Source organism: Gouania willdenowi, chromosome 4 (assembly GCF_900634775.1).
Source record: "Gouania willdenowi chromosome 4, fGouWil2.1, whole genome shotgun sequence".
NCBI lineage: Eukaryota > Metazoa > Chordata > Actinopteri > Blenniiformes > Gobiesocidae > Gouania > Gouania willdenowi.
The window spans coordinates 14,234,410-14,250,144 of NC_041047.1; the positions used below are offsets into that span (position 1 = coordinate 14,234,410).

Genomic DNA, 15,735 nt, shown 5'->3' on the forward strand with positions numbered 1-15,735 from the left:
GGGATTCCGATAGGGAAATTGGAAATGCAGGTCTTACACATTTCTGTCCTCATCACAGGGCACAGCTGTAAAAAAAATATCACTTCCTTCCTGAAAGCTTTTTCCTGTTTATGTCTGAATGCAGGTCAGGAGAGGCGTATAGTGGTCTGTGCCTTATTTACAATGATGCAGGATGTTGGGCAGCCCAGTCTCATCTCACTTACAAATAAGCACCAGTATGTGGTTGCTTCTCTCTGAGGCAGAGGGTATCCATGGCGGAAAGAATGGACAGGTGGACCCAGACCTGGGGAAAGACTCACTACTCCCATTACCAAAGAGGAGCAAAAATTAACTTGTTTGTAAATGGACCCCTATAGAATGTGGACCTGTTCTATAGAATTTGGACCCCTTCTACACAATGTGGACCCCCATCTGGAGAAGTGATATGCATTTCACTGCAAATTATGCTGTGTATGATTGCGTTTCTTACAAATAAAGTTTGATCTGATTGGATTTAGAGTTAGGTTAAATTTTAAATTACCACCACTAGTACATAGTTTTTGTTGTAGTTTTTTTACCTGAAGTAGATGGCATACTCCTGTACAGTAGTTGGCGATATGCACCTATTCAAGTTGGTTGCAACATGCCATTAACCAAGAACAACAACAGGTCCATATTCCACAGCAAATGGACCGAGAGGGGGTCCATATTCTATAGACACGGTCCATAGTCTATAGACAGGGTCCATATTCGCAGGTAGTACCAACACGGGGGTATTACGCTGCAGAAAATGGACACCATTTCCAATGTTACACTGGTACTTTTCATAAGACCCGTTAATCAGTGTAACATTGTAGTTTTGACCACATAAATAATGAAATATATTTTGCATTCGAGCTGAAATTTTATTTTTTACCAGTTTCTTCAGCTTACCAAATGGAATGTACATTAACCATCATGTATTCCATAGTGACCAACACAACTAGCAGGAGGTACTATCTGACCAGTTTACCAACCCGATGTTGTGCACGTGTGGCAGTGCTTGTATTGATTGGACCGCTGCCCCGTGCGTTGGTGTTCACAGCCTCAGGCTTTACTCAGCTCCTCCTCACCTCACTCCCCTCCTATTAGACTCTGTGCTGTATACACAGCAAAAGAAAGCTCCTGTAAGTTAATGCATGGACTTTCCAGAACAAAGAGTGGCCAAATGCTCACAAAAAAAAAAAAAAACTTGAGCTCTACTTGACAGCCTAGTCCTATGTGTGATACATTCTTATTGTTGACAGGAAAGGTTTGATTAGAAACTTAAAAATAAATGATGTTTCCTTGTTTTGTTCAGTCTTATCAATACGGGTGATAATTTGTACAGTGGACAGAAAAAATGTGGACTTTATACTATTATCTCTTGATTACGGACTGACAATGTATCTCCCATAAGCCACCCCTCTCTCTCTTTTTTTTTTTTTTTTTTTTTTTTCAAATGTAAACAGACTTACTCAGTCTCTGAGCAGCTTCATCTCAACAAGGACTGGAGATGTTTTGCCCGAGGGCACCTTTGCAGTACCGTCATTTATCGTACCCTGGCCGTGTTGTTTGTCTCTTCTCTCTTACTTAAGCTCTTATTTTATAGGTGATTGCAATATGGTATTCATGCATGGCAAATGCACTGTCTTGACACTCCATCTAAGACTTGAATGGCTTATGTAGCTTAATGTGATTTCTAAAGATTTAGAGTGACTTGTGGACATAATGAGGGGAATATAAATCAACAGGGTTGAGAGACGATATGCTGTCAGGTGGTGGGTTATTGCTAGAGAAAATTAAACAAACTGCACTTTGAAGTTACTGAATTTACAAAGTTTGAGCCACTTGAGGGTGTTATCACTGAGTTTCTAAATGTCTACCGTGAATATATTTTGATGTAGTTTGTATTGGATCACAAGCCAATAAAGATTTTTGTTATTAAACTTCCAGCATTGCATTTCAGTACAAACCTTATAGTATTAAATGTATGTACCGAGTAATTTTAATACCAAATATATACAGTATTTACCCAATTTTGCCTTTCTCGAAAAACAATATTTTACATCTATAACAAAAATATTGTATCTCTTCAGAATGATAGTGTAACCCACTTCCTGTAAGGTCACACACTCAAAAACCTACTCCATGATTAACAAGGCTTTAACTTCCCGTGAAACTCTTGTTATGGCCTTAAAAAAAATTCACAATCTGCTCTTAGCACGACTGGTACACAAAAGTGACTATTACAAAATAGGTTTTAAAAAAAACATACAATAAAGTAAATATCTTTATACCACTTTAATATCAACAATATTTGAACTATTTTAAACAATGAATGTAAATGGGTTTTTCCCCACTAACATACTGTATAACACTTTAGAATGAAAGCTAACACTTGAATTTTTATACATAAGGCTGACACTACACTGTCATTAGCATGAAGGCTGTCATTAAGTGACACCTTTCACAAAATGATGATGGGATTCTTGAACTGGGTAGACAGGGGTCTCTGGGACGTTGTGCACCTCTGGTGTTGGATGGATGGTGGTTGGATGAGAGGCGTATGTGGATTTTGTTCCTCTGTACTGTCCCGCTCGCCTGAGAGCTGATGTGTCGCCGGTATTCCTGACCATGAGCAAGGCACGTACCTCTGCATTCAGTCAGAGTCCATGCACTGGCAGCACAGAGACAGCATTACTCGGCCACACAGTAATGGCCATCTGTGCTGGTCTTTACCATGTCAGGACCCCATTTGGGGTCGCAAGACACTGGGAGGGGGTCGCCAGATGCCTTCACAAACTAAGAATATAACAATTTGAGCCCATTTTTGCTTATTTTTACCCTTTTTCTGCAAAAACACCAAACTTGCCATATTTTAACCTATTTAAATCACTTTCCTTGCCATATTTTTGCTCCTTTTAATGCATTTTTGCTACTTGACTCCCATTTCTGCCACTTCTCCATTACATTTCAATGCCTTCACTATACACTTTTCCACTTTCAAGACATTTTCGGCACTTATAAACCCTTTCCACCACTCTTCCAACCTAATGTCACATATGTTGACCCATTATTGTAACTTTTAACCTCTTGTCACCATATTTCATTCTTATTTTGTCAATTTAACTACATTCAAAATTTGTCATGCCCATTATTTCCAAGTTTAAACTAATTTTGGTCACTTTCAACCCATTTTATTTTTGAGTAAAACAAGTATTTACATATTTAAGATGACTATGTACTATGGCCCAAATAATATCAAACTTCCTGGATAACAGTAGATGTTATTCAGATCAATAAATGAACATGGTGATCACAGATTTATAGAACAATAGACCATCAATTTGCTGACTTTATGGATGCGCCCCAAAAAGCTCTCCCCTTTATTCCCTTCAGCGTCTCGTTAGCATTAGCTCCAGGGTTTAGTTTCTCCTAAAAACCTATTTGTGACAATATTTCTCATTTATTCATCAATTGTGTCGGCTTTCTTTAATGTCTCACAACAATGAAGCTAGTTTACTAACTCAGGGCAGAGGGGTCACTGTCCAAACTGTGGCTAAGTATTGAAATAAATATTTGTATAGGTTCAGCCTAGAATCTATGTATATGTCGATTATTTTATGCTATGGCATTTGAACACTGAATGTTTGTGTTCACCTTTGGATGAGGTCTGGCAAGATGAATTCATTGTGTCTTGCCATTCCTCTACGTGCCAGATTTTCTTTTACAATTGAACCAATCAAACACAATAATAGAGTGCGAGCCTGAAAGTGTGTGTGCGTGCGTGTGTGCTTTTTAAAAGAGATTGGTGCAACCGTTTTAACAGGGTGACTGTTTGAATTAGATGTTCTAACCCCCCACTCGCTAAATGGATTTCTAAAGTGGCTGTAGTTGAGGCTTTCATTCGGATGCAACCTTGAGTCCTTTTTTTTATGTGAGTTCTGTAGGATTAAGTGCCAGTATAACATGAGCGCAACTGAATGCATGCTCCTCATTTTTTGAAAATGAAAAATCTCCAAAGGCTCCTCCATTGTGCAGGCAATTAATAGAATGCTGGCAGCGAGGTTCAGGTGCTTAAAAGTTGTATTTTTTTCCCTTCTATCTCTTTTTAATGACTAATAAAGGATAATCATCATGGAAGAAACATCATAATGCTTTAGGCTCCCTCTTTATGCACAATGATGTATAATGCATGTTTTGAAATGAAACGGCAGCGGCCTTCGAACCGTTCCATCTCTAAAGCTAAAGTGTATTTGTTTTGCATGCCACAATAAGGCTTTTGCATTATAATTGGTGAGTGTTTCTATTAACAATGCTTGCCTATTAATTGTATCTTTACATTTTTAAGCCTTGTTCATCATGTTGCCAAACAAACTCTTAGTTGCTGGTTGGCGTAAGTGATTAGAACGTAAGCTAATTGATGCTCAAAACTACTATTGAGCTATTCTTATAGTTATGCATAAATTAAATCAAATACAACAAACTCTGACTTGTATTCAAAGATATTTTTACGTCCACTTGATCCTAACAGAAATATAGTACTGATGGGAGTTCTGTGGGGTTATAACAATAACCATCTCACCATGGATCTAGCCTATGGAATACTGTGGTTTTATATGCTCAGTGGTAACTGGTTGTCCTGCTATTTGGTGACCCTTACATAGTGAAACTCTGAGATTCGTCACTTTTTTTTTTGATGTTCTATATTGCAGGTGTGTCAAATTCATTTTAGTTCAGGGGTCAAATACACACCAGTTTGATCACATGTGGGGCACAGATTTTCAACAGGATAAAGAGCAATTATAGCATTAATGTGCTCTAGTATGTACTTCCAAGTATATACGAGATCCAAGCATTAAGTGATCTTAAACTTAAATTCACTTCGATTTCCTTGATATTATGAACAATTGTTATTTAATTTAGTGAAAAAAAAAATAAATAAAAAATGACAAGCACCTAAAACTACAAAATGACAGCAAAAAAAAAACACAAAATGGCTTCAACAAAACAAATAATCACATCAAAATAAGAAAAATGTCAACAAAAACACAATATACCAACAAAAATACACAAAAAGACTCAAAAAACACAAATACACTAGAAACAAAATGGCAGGATTAATGCACAAGACTCTAAAAACACACACCATGACAACAAAAACACACAATGTCAACAATATACAAAATGAACCCGCGCTCGTTTAGCGCAGACTTTCGAAAACGGCCGATCGGATTCGAACGTCTCCACGGAGACACTGTTCCAAAACGAAAATGGTTTCTGGAAGTATGTTGGTCAGTCTGTGTGTGTGTGTGTGTCTGTGTACACCATCGGACACTGATGACATCACTGTTGTCATCATCAGTGTTCTTCCCTAACAGAAGTTCCACAGTGTGGATGGGGAAAGGAATGCAATATATATCTATATATTTTCTTTTGGCTGCCAGATCATCACCAAAATGTAATCAACTGTTCCTTGACCCATTATCAACATTTCCTGACAATTTCCTCAAAATTCGTTCATAACTTTTCAAGTTATTGTGTACAAACAAACACACACACACGTAAACAAACTGACCAAAATACTTCTGAAAACCGTTTTCATTCAAATAGAAAATAGACAAACACAAAAAACTACAAAACTACACAAACCATTAAATTAAAGCAAATTTTAGGTAATTTGCAGAATTTTGAAAAAAAAAAAGAAAATTCATCAATTTCAGATTAAAAAATGACTAATTATGTGATTTAAGAACTGGAAGTTTGTAGATTTATAACATGTATATTTGGAAGGTCTGAGATATCTACAACTGAATTATTTTGTAATTTACACAATACCTTTTGCGTTCTCCTGTGGCCCTAATTAGATGCTCTAAGGGCAAGATTTGGCCCCCGGGCCTTGAGTTTGACACGTGTTCTATTGCAATGCAACAGTTTACATGTTTAGGGATGAACTGGCGAGGGCTGCAGAATGTAACAGCTGTCCTATGTTTCAGAAAAAAATGCCATTTTAAAGTCATTATTTTATTATATGTATTTATATATATTAAAACCTATGAACAATCCAAAAGAAGAAGTGGAAAATAAAACTCCCCTTGCCTTCATAAAATAGTCGATCGTCTACATTATTATGTATAAGGCCCTTCCTAAAAGAAAAGGGAATGTATTAAAACTTGAAAAGTTATGTTCATATCATGGTGGCTTAAATAATATCTGTTAACTGTTATCTAAAAATGTCTTTAAACAAAGAACGGTAAGTATACACTGGACTTTATGTGGTATTTCACTGCCACTAAACTCATTTTTCCTTTACATAGAAGTTTAAAGTAAAGACAATAGACTTACTGAGTGTATCATGGTATGGTATTTTCTGGCCTATGGTACGACAAGTTAGACCTCCTTAAGCTATATTTGTGCTCAACTCATGCCTGTCAGGCCCCGGGGCCCCCCTGAAACTAAACTGATGATCAAACTTACACATTTCTGCATTCAGTCACATTTTTTTTTCCTTCAATGTTGGATCGTTTCCAGGACCTTTTTTGTGTGTGTTTTTTCTTCTTGTGCCCTCAATCTCTTTCCCTTTGACTGTGCTTGACAATGCGGGGAAACATACAAGCGCATCTCAGTAAACACGAGTGATGTTGTTCCAGAGTTTAAAAGCTTCACATCACACTGGCAGACACAACTTGGGGCTGTTTATATGACGGAAAGGAAAACTTGTTTAGAAACTGACAGAGAGAAGAAGAACTGTGTGTATGTGTTTATCTTGCTTTTGGCAAGTGTTTTGTGTGTGTGTGTGTGTGTGTGTGTGTGTTTTCTTTCTTTTTTTTTACTGTGTCGGTCATTTGAGTCGGTTGGTTTTGAGCTGATGTCCACCTTCGGGATGCACATAGCATGCATTTCAGAGTATTTTCACCTGAGGCTGCACTTGTTAGAGTCTGTGGATAAATGTACATACATTATTAATACAAATTCAGGGCGAGTGAAAGCAGGTTTAGCACATTTAGAGACAGATGGCCTGGCACTGCAAGCAAGGCTCCCAGTAAGATTTTTAATGCTCTGCACTGGGGATCACGCTGACAGCCTGTGACCAGCATAGAAATGCTGCATTAGAACAAACTCCCCCCAGTAAGGATTGTCATTATCATCAAGAAAGATTCAAACACGGTACAAAAACTGGCCTTTTTTTTTTTACTGTGACGAATTTAAGGTAACGTCACAGCATCAACCCTAAACTTTAACCTATTATTTTTTTGTCTTGATACACAGTATATATATTTTTAGATTACTAATTAATTAAATGTTAACTATTGGCTGAACATTTTCCACCCACACCTGAAACACATGCAAAATGTGTTTTAAAATAGACTTCTGATTCCTATCCTCAATCCTGTGTTGCTACAAATTCACGTTCTATAGCCTCCATGAAGTGACCATTTATCCCACACTTACCCACTTACCCTGTCTTTCTTCCAGGGGCCCTCTCCTCCTAATGGGACCATTCCTTTGACTGGTTGTATTCTTCACATTCCCATAGAGCTGGAGTTCGCAGCGTCCTGTTTCTCCCGACGGCCTCAGAACAACTCCCAACCTCGTCTGTGCTGAGTCGGCCCAATGCTGCTCAGTGAGGATGTTTGAAATGTGGCCCCGTAATGATGAGTCACATTTTTAAAACAGGTTTGGTTTTAAAACTACAGATAATCGTAATGCCTGACCATTAGATAAAGAAGAAAACTGTGTGTACGCCTTCATAATCAGTTTATTTTGATTATTATTATTTTTTTGGTTTTACAATCCAAGGTTTTTCCACTAAAATTATGATTTTTAATCTTGTTCTTTTCATATACCCGTGTTTGTCTTCTTTTCCATAGAAATATTTCATTAAATGAGGGGTTCAAACCCATGATTCTCTTCTTCAATACAAGTTAGAAAAGGCACAATGATGCTAAATAGAACAATATATTTTGTGAAAGGTTTGCAGAATGGCCAAAAAAAAAAAACATGTATATATATATATATAAATGAATTAATGTATTTACAGAAAAGCAAAAATCTAGTATTAAAGGCATTATAATAATAGTCTAAATTTCTGCTGTATGAGGTAAATTGTTCATGGAGATAAAGCTAATTACAGCGCATAAAAGGTTTAAAAACAATTAAATAAGATGAGAAAAACAAATAAAAAATGTAAAAAAACAGTTATTTTTAATTCTGTCATTAACCTAAAAAGTCTGTGATATGTTTCCTTCCCTGTAAACATTTGTGATACACTTTTTTTGCCCCAGATGTTAAACCCAGATGTACCCATGGAAACAAAACAAGAACGTGCTACAGTAAACAAATTTATTTTGGCGTGGACACCTCACGTCATGTAACACAAAGATGAAAACCCAGTGACGGAATAAATTATCTTAATTTTTTTTTTTTTTTTTTTTTGTTTAAGCGTAACCAGTGACAAACTGTACATCAAAAAAGTCAAAGCACTGTAAATAGAAAAAAGAAAGGCTTTACAAATGAAAAGCTGAAAGTGAAATGGACATAGCAATGCTATTTTCTTTTTTTTTTTTTTTAAATGTTTGAATGCCAGCAGACACAAAAAAAAAATATATATCTGAAGTGAGATTCCTCTTTGATTTTAGTGTCTCACGACATAATTTAGGTACTGCTAAAAACAACAGAAAAGTTCTGTACACACACCAAAGAACGCAAATTTTGCTGATTTCATTGTCAATTTTTTCTTCCTTTTTTTTTTTTTTTTAGAAAACCATTGCTTTGCAATTTATGCTTCATCACAGTTCTCTCCCATACCAATACATGAATGTAAACACCAGTTGAATTATTCTTTTTAATTTTTTTTACAACATTAATAATTTATATATATTTGTACATATCTTCATTCACATCTGCAAGGTTAGCTAGCATGGTAATGAAATAAGGCAAGACTCACGACTGTGACATCATGATTTTTTTTTTTTTTCCCTCTTAATACTGATTATTGTTATTTTTCTTTGTTTTGTTAAATCCTTCTGCTGCAGGCTTTGGTCTTTTCTGATGTAGAAGGCAAGGTTGAGTCTTTACCCTTTCCAGTACCCCACTGTGTTTTCTTCCAGAATCAATTAAATCATATAAAGTAGGGGCAGTTTTTAAAGGGAAAAAGGCTATAAATACAATTATTCAAGCTGACATTTTGTAATTGAGGTTAACTAACACTGGTCTTAATGAGGTAAATAGTTTTTGATGATTTTTGGAAAGCTGGAATCAGAAAATGGAACCACAAGGTGACGGAGAGGAACAAATGATGTCTATTACAATGGAAAAAAAAAAAAGTCTTCAAGCAAGTCATAAACACATCATATTTGGCTGTTTATCACTTTGTTCTTTACAATAATCCTTATCTTTATCTGCTGCTGCGGCCTGTGAGAGACAGGCACAGTGATAGGAAAGAGTCTCCTGTCGTTTGTCTTTACAGTACCAGCTACAGCTAAAAGCCTGTTTCAGTGAGAGAGGAAGGTCGTCAGAAAAACAAGGACTGTATTGGTCAATCTCTCCATTTTCAAACCCTAAAGGTCTTTTAGTTCTTTTGAGTCACACCTTGACAGTCTGGTAGTCGTGCTTGTGCAGCCTTTCAAACATCACTACGTTGTGTCTGATGTGTAAAGTGTTTTTCCTTCATCATTTTTCTCTGCAGCTAAGGGATTTTCTTATTTCCTTTCAATAAACGGATGCTTTCCTCGCACAAGAGTCTTTGTTCACATTCGTGTCCAGATCTGCACTTTGAATTTGTAACTCAGACGTCACAATGAGCTTTAATATAAACAAGTTCTTCAACCCTCACTGCTTTTTAACCTTTGCGGTTCCTCAAATGGTCAAATGTAACCTGGAGGTTTTTGTTCTGCTTGAGTCTTTGGGCCGCGGAACGCAGACAAACGCAGCCTAAGCTCTCTTGGCGTGCAGCATCTCAATGAGGAGGTTGTTGCAGGGCACGTCACCGTTCAGGTGTTTGTAGTATAGGTATTCTTCCGCCTGCAGGCTGATGGCCCGGATCTCAGGGAGCCGAAGGAGAAGCTGACCAAACTTATCCGTTTGCTGTGGGTAGTTACACATGACGTAGTCCAGCAGTGCTGCGTTGACCTGTTCTTGGACACTTTCCACTAGGTGAAAGTTCTCCAAGTTCTTGACATCTAAAGAAGGAGGTAAGACAATAGTTAGTGAATTAAAGACAGAACAATAGTACCATTTGACAATTGAGAAGAAATGGTAGCCTCCTAGTTGTTCAAAAATACAACAATATTGCTACGTAATGCTGCTGTAATGTATATATCTGCTACTATATGCTAGAGTGGATCAGGCAGTGGAGTTCTAGATCAGTTGTTTGGACAGCTAAGGAGTTGCTCTATATGCCAATATCTTAATTACAGTAATTTCACTCACGCGTGACGGAATCATTAAAGATGATGCTTTGTTTTGACAAAATGTCACATCCGAGGAAAAGAGTAGACCCAGTAGTGTTAATTTATCTTATTGAAGTCAATGATTATTTACTGTTCTGTTAAACAAATCTGTAAACAGTGGTGACGAAGTCTTTGTTATGAAGAGATAATTTGTTGTTTAAACCATTGTTGAATATTGTGAAAGAAGAGGCAGAGAAGGTAGATGTGTCTGTGCTTTTACACACTCGCCTTGACAAATAGATGAGACCCTTCCCTTCTCTTTATCTATTTAGTCTGTTGAGAGAAGTCTCTACTCCAGTAACTGGGCCTGCTAGCGACGAGCACATGTAACTGCATCAGAGCCCGTTTGGAGCAGATTAAAAAGTGTTTCCTGGACACAAACTGAGCCAAATCAAGGTGATGATATCATCAGCTGTAGTCCAGGACTATCCCTGTGTGAAAGCAGCACAAGACTCCTCACGTTCATCTATTCCAGGGGTGTCAAACTCATTTAGTTCAGGGGCCAAATAGGAAGCAGTTCAATCACAAATGGGGCCACAGATTTTAGACAGTAAAACTAGTTATTTCAACATCATTGTGCCCTAGTTTGCACTTCTATGTATACATACAATACAAAATCTGTAAGAATGTGACAGATCTCAGTCCCAATGGGGTCTTCACTTCAAATTTCCTAGATTTTGTGACGAATTTCTATTTATTGAAGGGAAATATGAAGTAATTTGAGGAAAATTAACAGATTTTGTAAGATTTTTTAGTTTTTTTTCAACAGTTTTACATTAAAGAATGTCTGCTATTGTGCAATATAAGCACAGTGAAAACTGTGAGCCCCTGCAAATATTGTTGAGTTTCATTCACACAGTGATTCATGTTTTCTGTGTCACTTCTACTTTCTCCTGCGGGCCAAATTGGATGCTCCAAAGGGTCGGATGTGGGGCCTGGGCTATGATTTTGACGTGATCTAGATGGTGAACCATAACCCAGTGTTTCCTAATCAGACGGAGACGTACCACTGAGCACCGTAGGACAGAGCATAGATACAGTCGATCAAAATAAGTTTTAGTTCTTTAAAAGTGAATTTAGAACAAGTTGTTGGCATTATGCCTCCTAGTTTGATGCAACCATCTTTCATGTATCGGAGGACTGTTACATGTGGAATTTATTGGTCATGGCTTATCTTAATTGTCCTCAAAATGTACCACATGATGAAATCTTCCCTTCGTCCTTTCTTGTTTTGCCTTTGAATCATCTCTTGGGATTGCATTGTACAGAGAAACAGGTAAAGAGAAAAAAAAAAGCTTTCTCTCCTGAGACTTCAACTTCCTAGAAGCTGATAAATTATGTAGGGCAGATTTACAGTGATATTAACGCCTAAACTGTTACTGTTCCTTATTCGTTATTGCACAAAAAGAAAACATTTATGTTGTATTAAAATCTGATACAATCCTTTATCAGCACATTTTTAATGGCAGAAATGGTCTAATATTTCATGCACCAAACTTAATCTTTTCACAATTAATTATTTGTGCAAAATGCATTTAGCATCTTTTCAAACTCCAACCTTTCTGCACAGCTATGAGCACTTTTCCTTGACAGTAATAAGCTCGCTAGGGGTTTAAGCAGATTATTGCAAAACAAAACAAAAAAACTGGCTAAATGGATAATAGTGAGGCGGAGGGTCTTTGTGTACTCGTCAAGATTATGAAGCGTTGGGCTGCAGAATATTTAATCAGGTAGCGGCTCTGTGTCTGTGCGTGTGATCTTTTATTAATCTCTTTGACCCGCAGGTTGAGTCGGCTCACGCTAGCGTAACAAGGAACGACAGTCGCTGCGTGTAATTGACACCTCCAGATTAAACCGTGTGCTGAAATTAATAATACCGCCATGTTTTAGACTAATCCCTGCAATAATCTGAAAACACACATACACAGCGTTAGGAGGAAAGTGTGTGTGTGTGGGGGGGCGGGATATAAATCAGTGGCTAATGAGGTCTAGAGAATGAGACGCAGGTCCTTCAAGGCACTTCCATCTACGACGCACTCTACCATGCTATTGCAATCTGTGTGTGTGCGTGAGCGAGTGTGTGTGTGTGTGTGTGAGAGCATGTGTTAACCATGAGTAGCGTGCTCACCCTGACCTCAGGGTGACACGGCGGGGGGCTAAATAAGGCCAAGAGAAGGGCAGGAAAAAGGGGGGAGGGGGTGTGTCCTGTGACAAAAGAGCCTCCAAACAAACATGACATGTGCCTTTTCCTGCTGCCACTCTCAGCTGTCTGACCCCCTCACACACACACACTCAGCTGGGTTTACACATCTCAACGTGTCCGATGAGCCCAAACATAGCCTTACATAAGGTTAACCTGGCAGTGGGCGCTGAAAAACATTGTTGTACGTGGGTCAACATGAGTGAATAAAAAACCAAACCCATTAGCACCAGTATAGACAGATTAGTGGTGAAATAACAAAAATCACAGTTTTACTGATGGAAATACAATATTCAACAACTTCCACCCTCTGTTTGTAAGCTTTATGTAACAAAAAAGATTATTTCCATTTATATGAATTAGTGTTTTTATCTTCATATGGTCTTTAAACAGTCTGAAGCTTCCTGTTAAATCCTGGTTTTACGCCTCAGTACGGTTTTTAAATTTGTTAAAACAAACGTTTTGTTTTGTTACATATTTTTTAAATTGATATAATTGTTATGCATGACAATCTTGCTTCTTCCCTTAAGTTTAAAGAGCATTATTTGAATAGAGAAATGACTCGTAAACATTTCTTATAATCAACATTGTTTGCACAGGTAATTACAGGTGTGTTGGACTAACTTGTTTTCCTCCAGTTAAAATGAATAAAACTATGCTTTTCTATTTTTTTTTCTTCTTTTTTTTATAAAACTGATTGTCATTATTATTATTGTTGTTGTGGCAGCTCTGTCACATGGGTGTGTGAATGGGTGAATGAGCTGATATTGTGAAGCGTGTTGATAGTGCCTCATTGGGGATAAAGTCCTATATAAATCAATTTACCATTTTTACTATTATTATTATTATTATGACAGTATCTCTGATTTCCAGACAGTGTCAGGTTGGTGTTTTAAATGTGCTAAGCACTCTCTCCTCCTCCAATGCTTAATGCTTCCCCCCCACGCTCGCTCCATCTCATGCTTTAGTCACTGTGGGACTAATTATCAACTTTTTTCCCCATAAAACAGCCACAGTTTGTTCGCTGCAGCGCTGCGTCCGAATGCTCAAATGGAAACCCTGAGGTCCCACGGAATACATTGTTTCATTTGACAGGCAATCATGCTAAAGCCTGCGACCTCATGCAAAAAGCGAACACACACACACACACACACACACACACACACACACACACATTCCCTCGTTTGACACAGCCTCTGAAATCTCTGCTGTGCTTTTTAATTAGACAGGATTCTCTCTGTGCTCCACATGTGTGACTCTGTGTGTGTTTCCGCACACACACGCACACGCTGACCCTTACAATCAACCTGCAGCAGACACACACGCACACACTCATTCAAACCTGTTCTTTGGTTCTGATCAAAGAGATGAGCAGCAGATTGAACAATGTGCTGTGAATGTGCATGTGGTTTATATCATTCACTGTAAAATCATAACTATAACATAAGATACTGAGTTTAGTGTTTGTTTTTAAATTCAGTAGTGTTTAAGTGTACGGTGAAATAAAGGAATAAGTCAAACAAAAACAAATAATTCATAATAAATCACCTATTTGTGCGATATCGGTAGTTATCTGGATCAGTGATCATGGTACCATGATCATTCACACTTTAAAGGCTTTTAAGAAATGTCTATTAATAACACAGTAGGTCCAAATGTATGGACATTCCCTTTTTTTGGGGGAAAATAATCACATTGAAATGCGTAATATAAATCTGAACCGGATGAAAAACGGTGGAGATTGATATGAATTTTTGATATTTCACCATGATGAGAGTTTTAATTTGGATAAAATGTCATCAAAACAGTACTATTCATATAATCCTGCTAACGGATAGAGGAAGAAATAAATGCTGGTTAAAAAATAAATAAAAAAAAACCTCTTTGACGAAGGTAATTATCTGTTCTATTATTATTTTGACATTATGTTTTTCTCCCTTATTGGAGCTACAGTAAATACTTAAGAAAACATACCCAAGTCTCTCACATCAGCATTTTAGTGCTGTGATCAGATCCAAAAACAACAGATAAAACTCCTGGATCGTAAACAGCTTTTCAGTTAAACTTTGCCAATTATATGTGAGTGAGAGACGACCTGATCACTTCCATGCGTGGGCGTGAATTAACAGTTTGTCTCTTCCCAGTTGGGAGTTTCACAAGCGTTTATACGAGCCAGTCAAAGCTAAAGCACCTTTTACTACAGCAGCGTGGCTTTAAAGAGCCGGGAATTGAACCTGTGTCCTGGACTAAGTCCTTTTTATTGCACCCTACTGGATTATTATCTGTTCACAGCTACTTTATTCATTATTAATCTGCCTCACGACTCGGCTCCAATCAGAGATGGGGGCGTTGAAAGAACAGGAACCTAGTGACCTTTGACTTTCTAAAGGTACAACATGTGGACTACAATGGAGAACATGAAGAAGAAAAAAAAAAAATGGATGTGTGGGAAGAAAAAAAAAATGCAGGGCAGCAAGGGCAATCAAAGCAAATATGGAACACAGGGCAAGGAGCAACGGCCACATGGTTACGCTATTTTATTATCTCAGCAATGCTGCTCTGACCTCATAAAGGCATAAAGCATGCGACTGTCACTATAATATAGTATACATACTACAACTGGTCACACATCCCAACACTAACACTGTGTCGTGTTGATAGGTGTAATGTTTTCTACATGTTACAGTATTCCAGTCCTCATGTGTTCCTATTCCCTAGAGTTCTCCTCTGCCCTATTCTCCTGTCGATCCCAGCAGGGGAATTCCTTTTCTATGAACCAACACCTCCACTTTGGTGTTTTAAATCAAAAGAGACATGAAAAATGGAAAATGTGTAAAACTGTACAACTTTTATTACACCGGGGGCCACAAAAATGTTATTATCTGGTTTAAGGGTCACATTAACATTTATGTCAGCATTTAGAATAACAACAAATCTGAGCATTAATACAGGAAAGAAACAATATTGTCTTTAGTTTGTGTTTTTCCTCCTCATTTAGTGTATTTTTCTGTAATTTTGTGTATTTTTGCTGCTGTTTTCTGTTTTTTTTTTTGTTAGCTTTGCATATTGCTCTGTTGTTTTTGT

General features: G+C 37.5%; 2 protein-coding genes across 4 annotated transcripts in view; one reads left to right on the forward strand and one right to left on the reverse strand.

The window, feature by feature from the left end:
• The window catches only part of LOC114461632 (adhesion G-protein coupled receptor D2), a 96,735-nt gene extending 88,832 nt beyond the window's left edge, over positions 1 to 7,903 (forward strand). For 2 of the 3 annotated variants that reach the window (XM_028443865.1, XM_028443867.1), the window contains exon 25: positions 7,538 to 7,903. In XM_028443865.1, the coding sequence (XP_028299666.1) occupies positions 7,538 to 7,672 (135 nt within the window). In that variant the 3' untranslated portion in view covers positions 7,673 to 7,903. Of the gene's footprint in view, positions 1 to 7,476 lie in introns of all 3 variants that reach the window. The other variant, XM_028443868.1, reaches the window with a different exon arrangement.
• Positions 7,904 to 9,010: 1,107 nt separating this feature from the next.
• Positions 9,011 to 15,735, reverse strand: part of nr5a2 (nuclear receptor subfamily 5, group A, member 2) — a 65,494-nt gene continuing 58,769 nt past the window's right edge. The window contains exon 7 of the mRNA XM_028443869.1: positions 9,011 to 10,181. Within this exon, the coding sequence (XP_028299670.1) occupies positions 9,934 to 10,181 (248 nt within the window). The 3' untranslated portion in view covers positions 9,011 to 9,933. The remainder of the gene's footprint in view (positions 10,182 to 15,735) is intronic.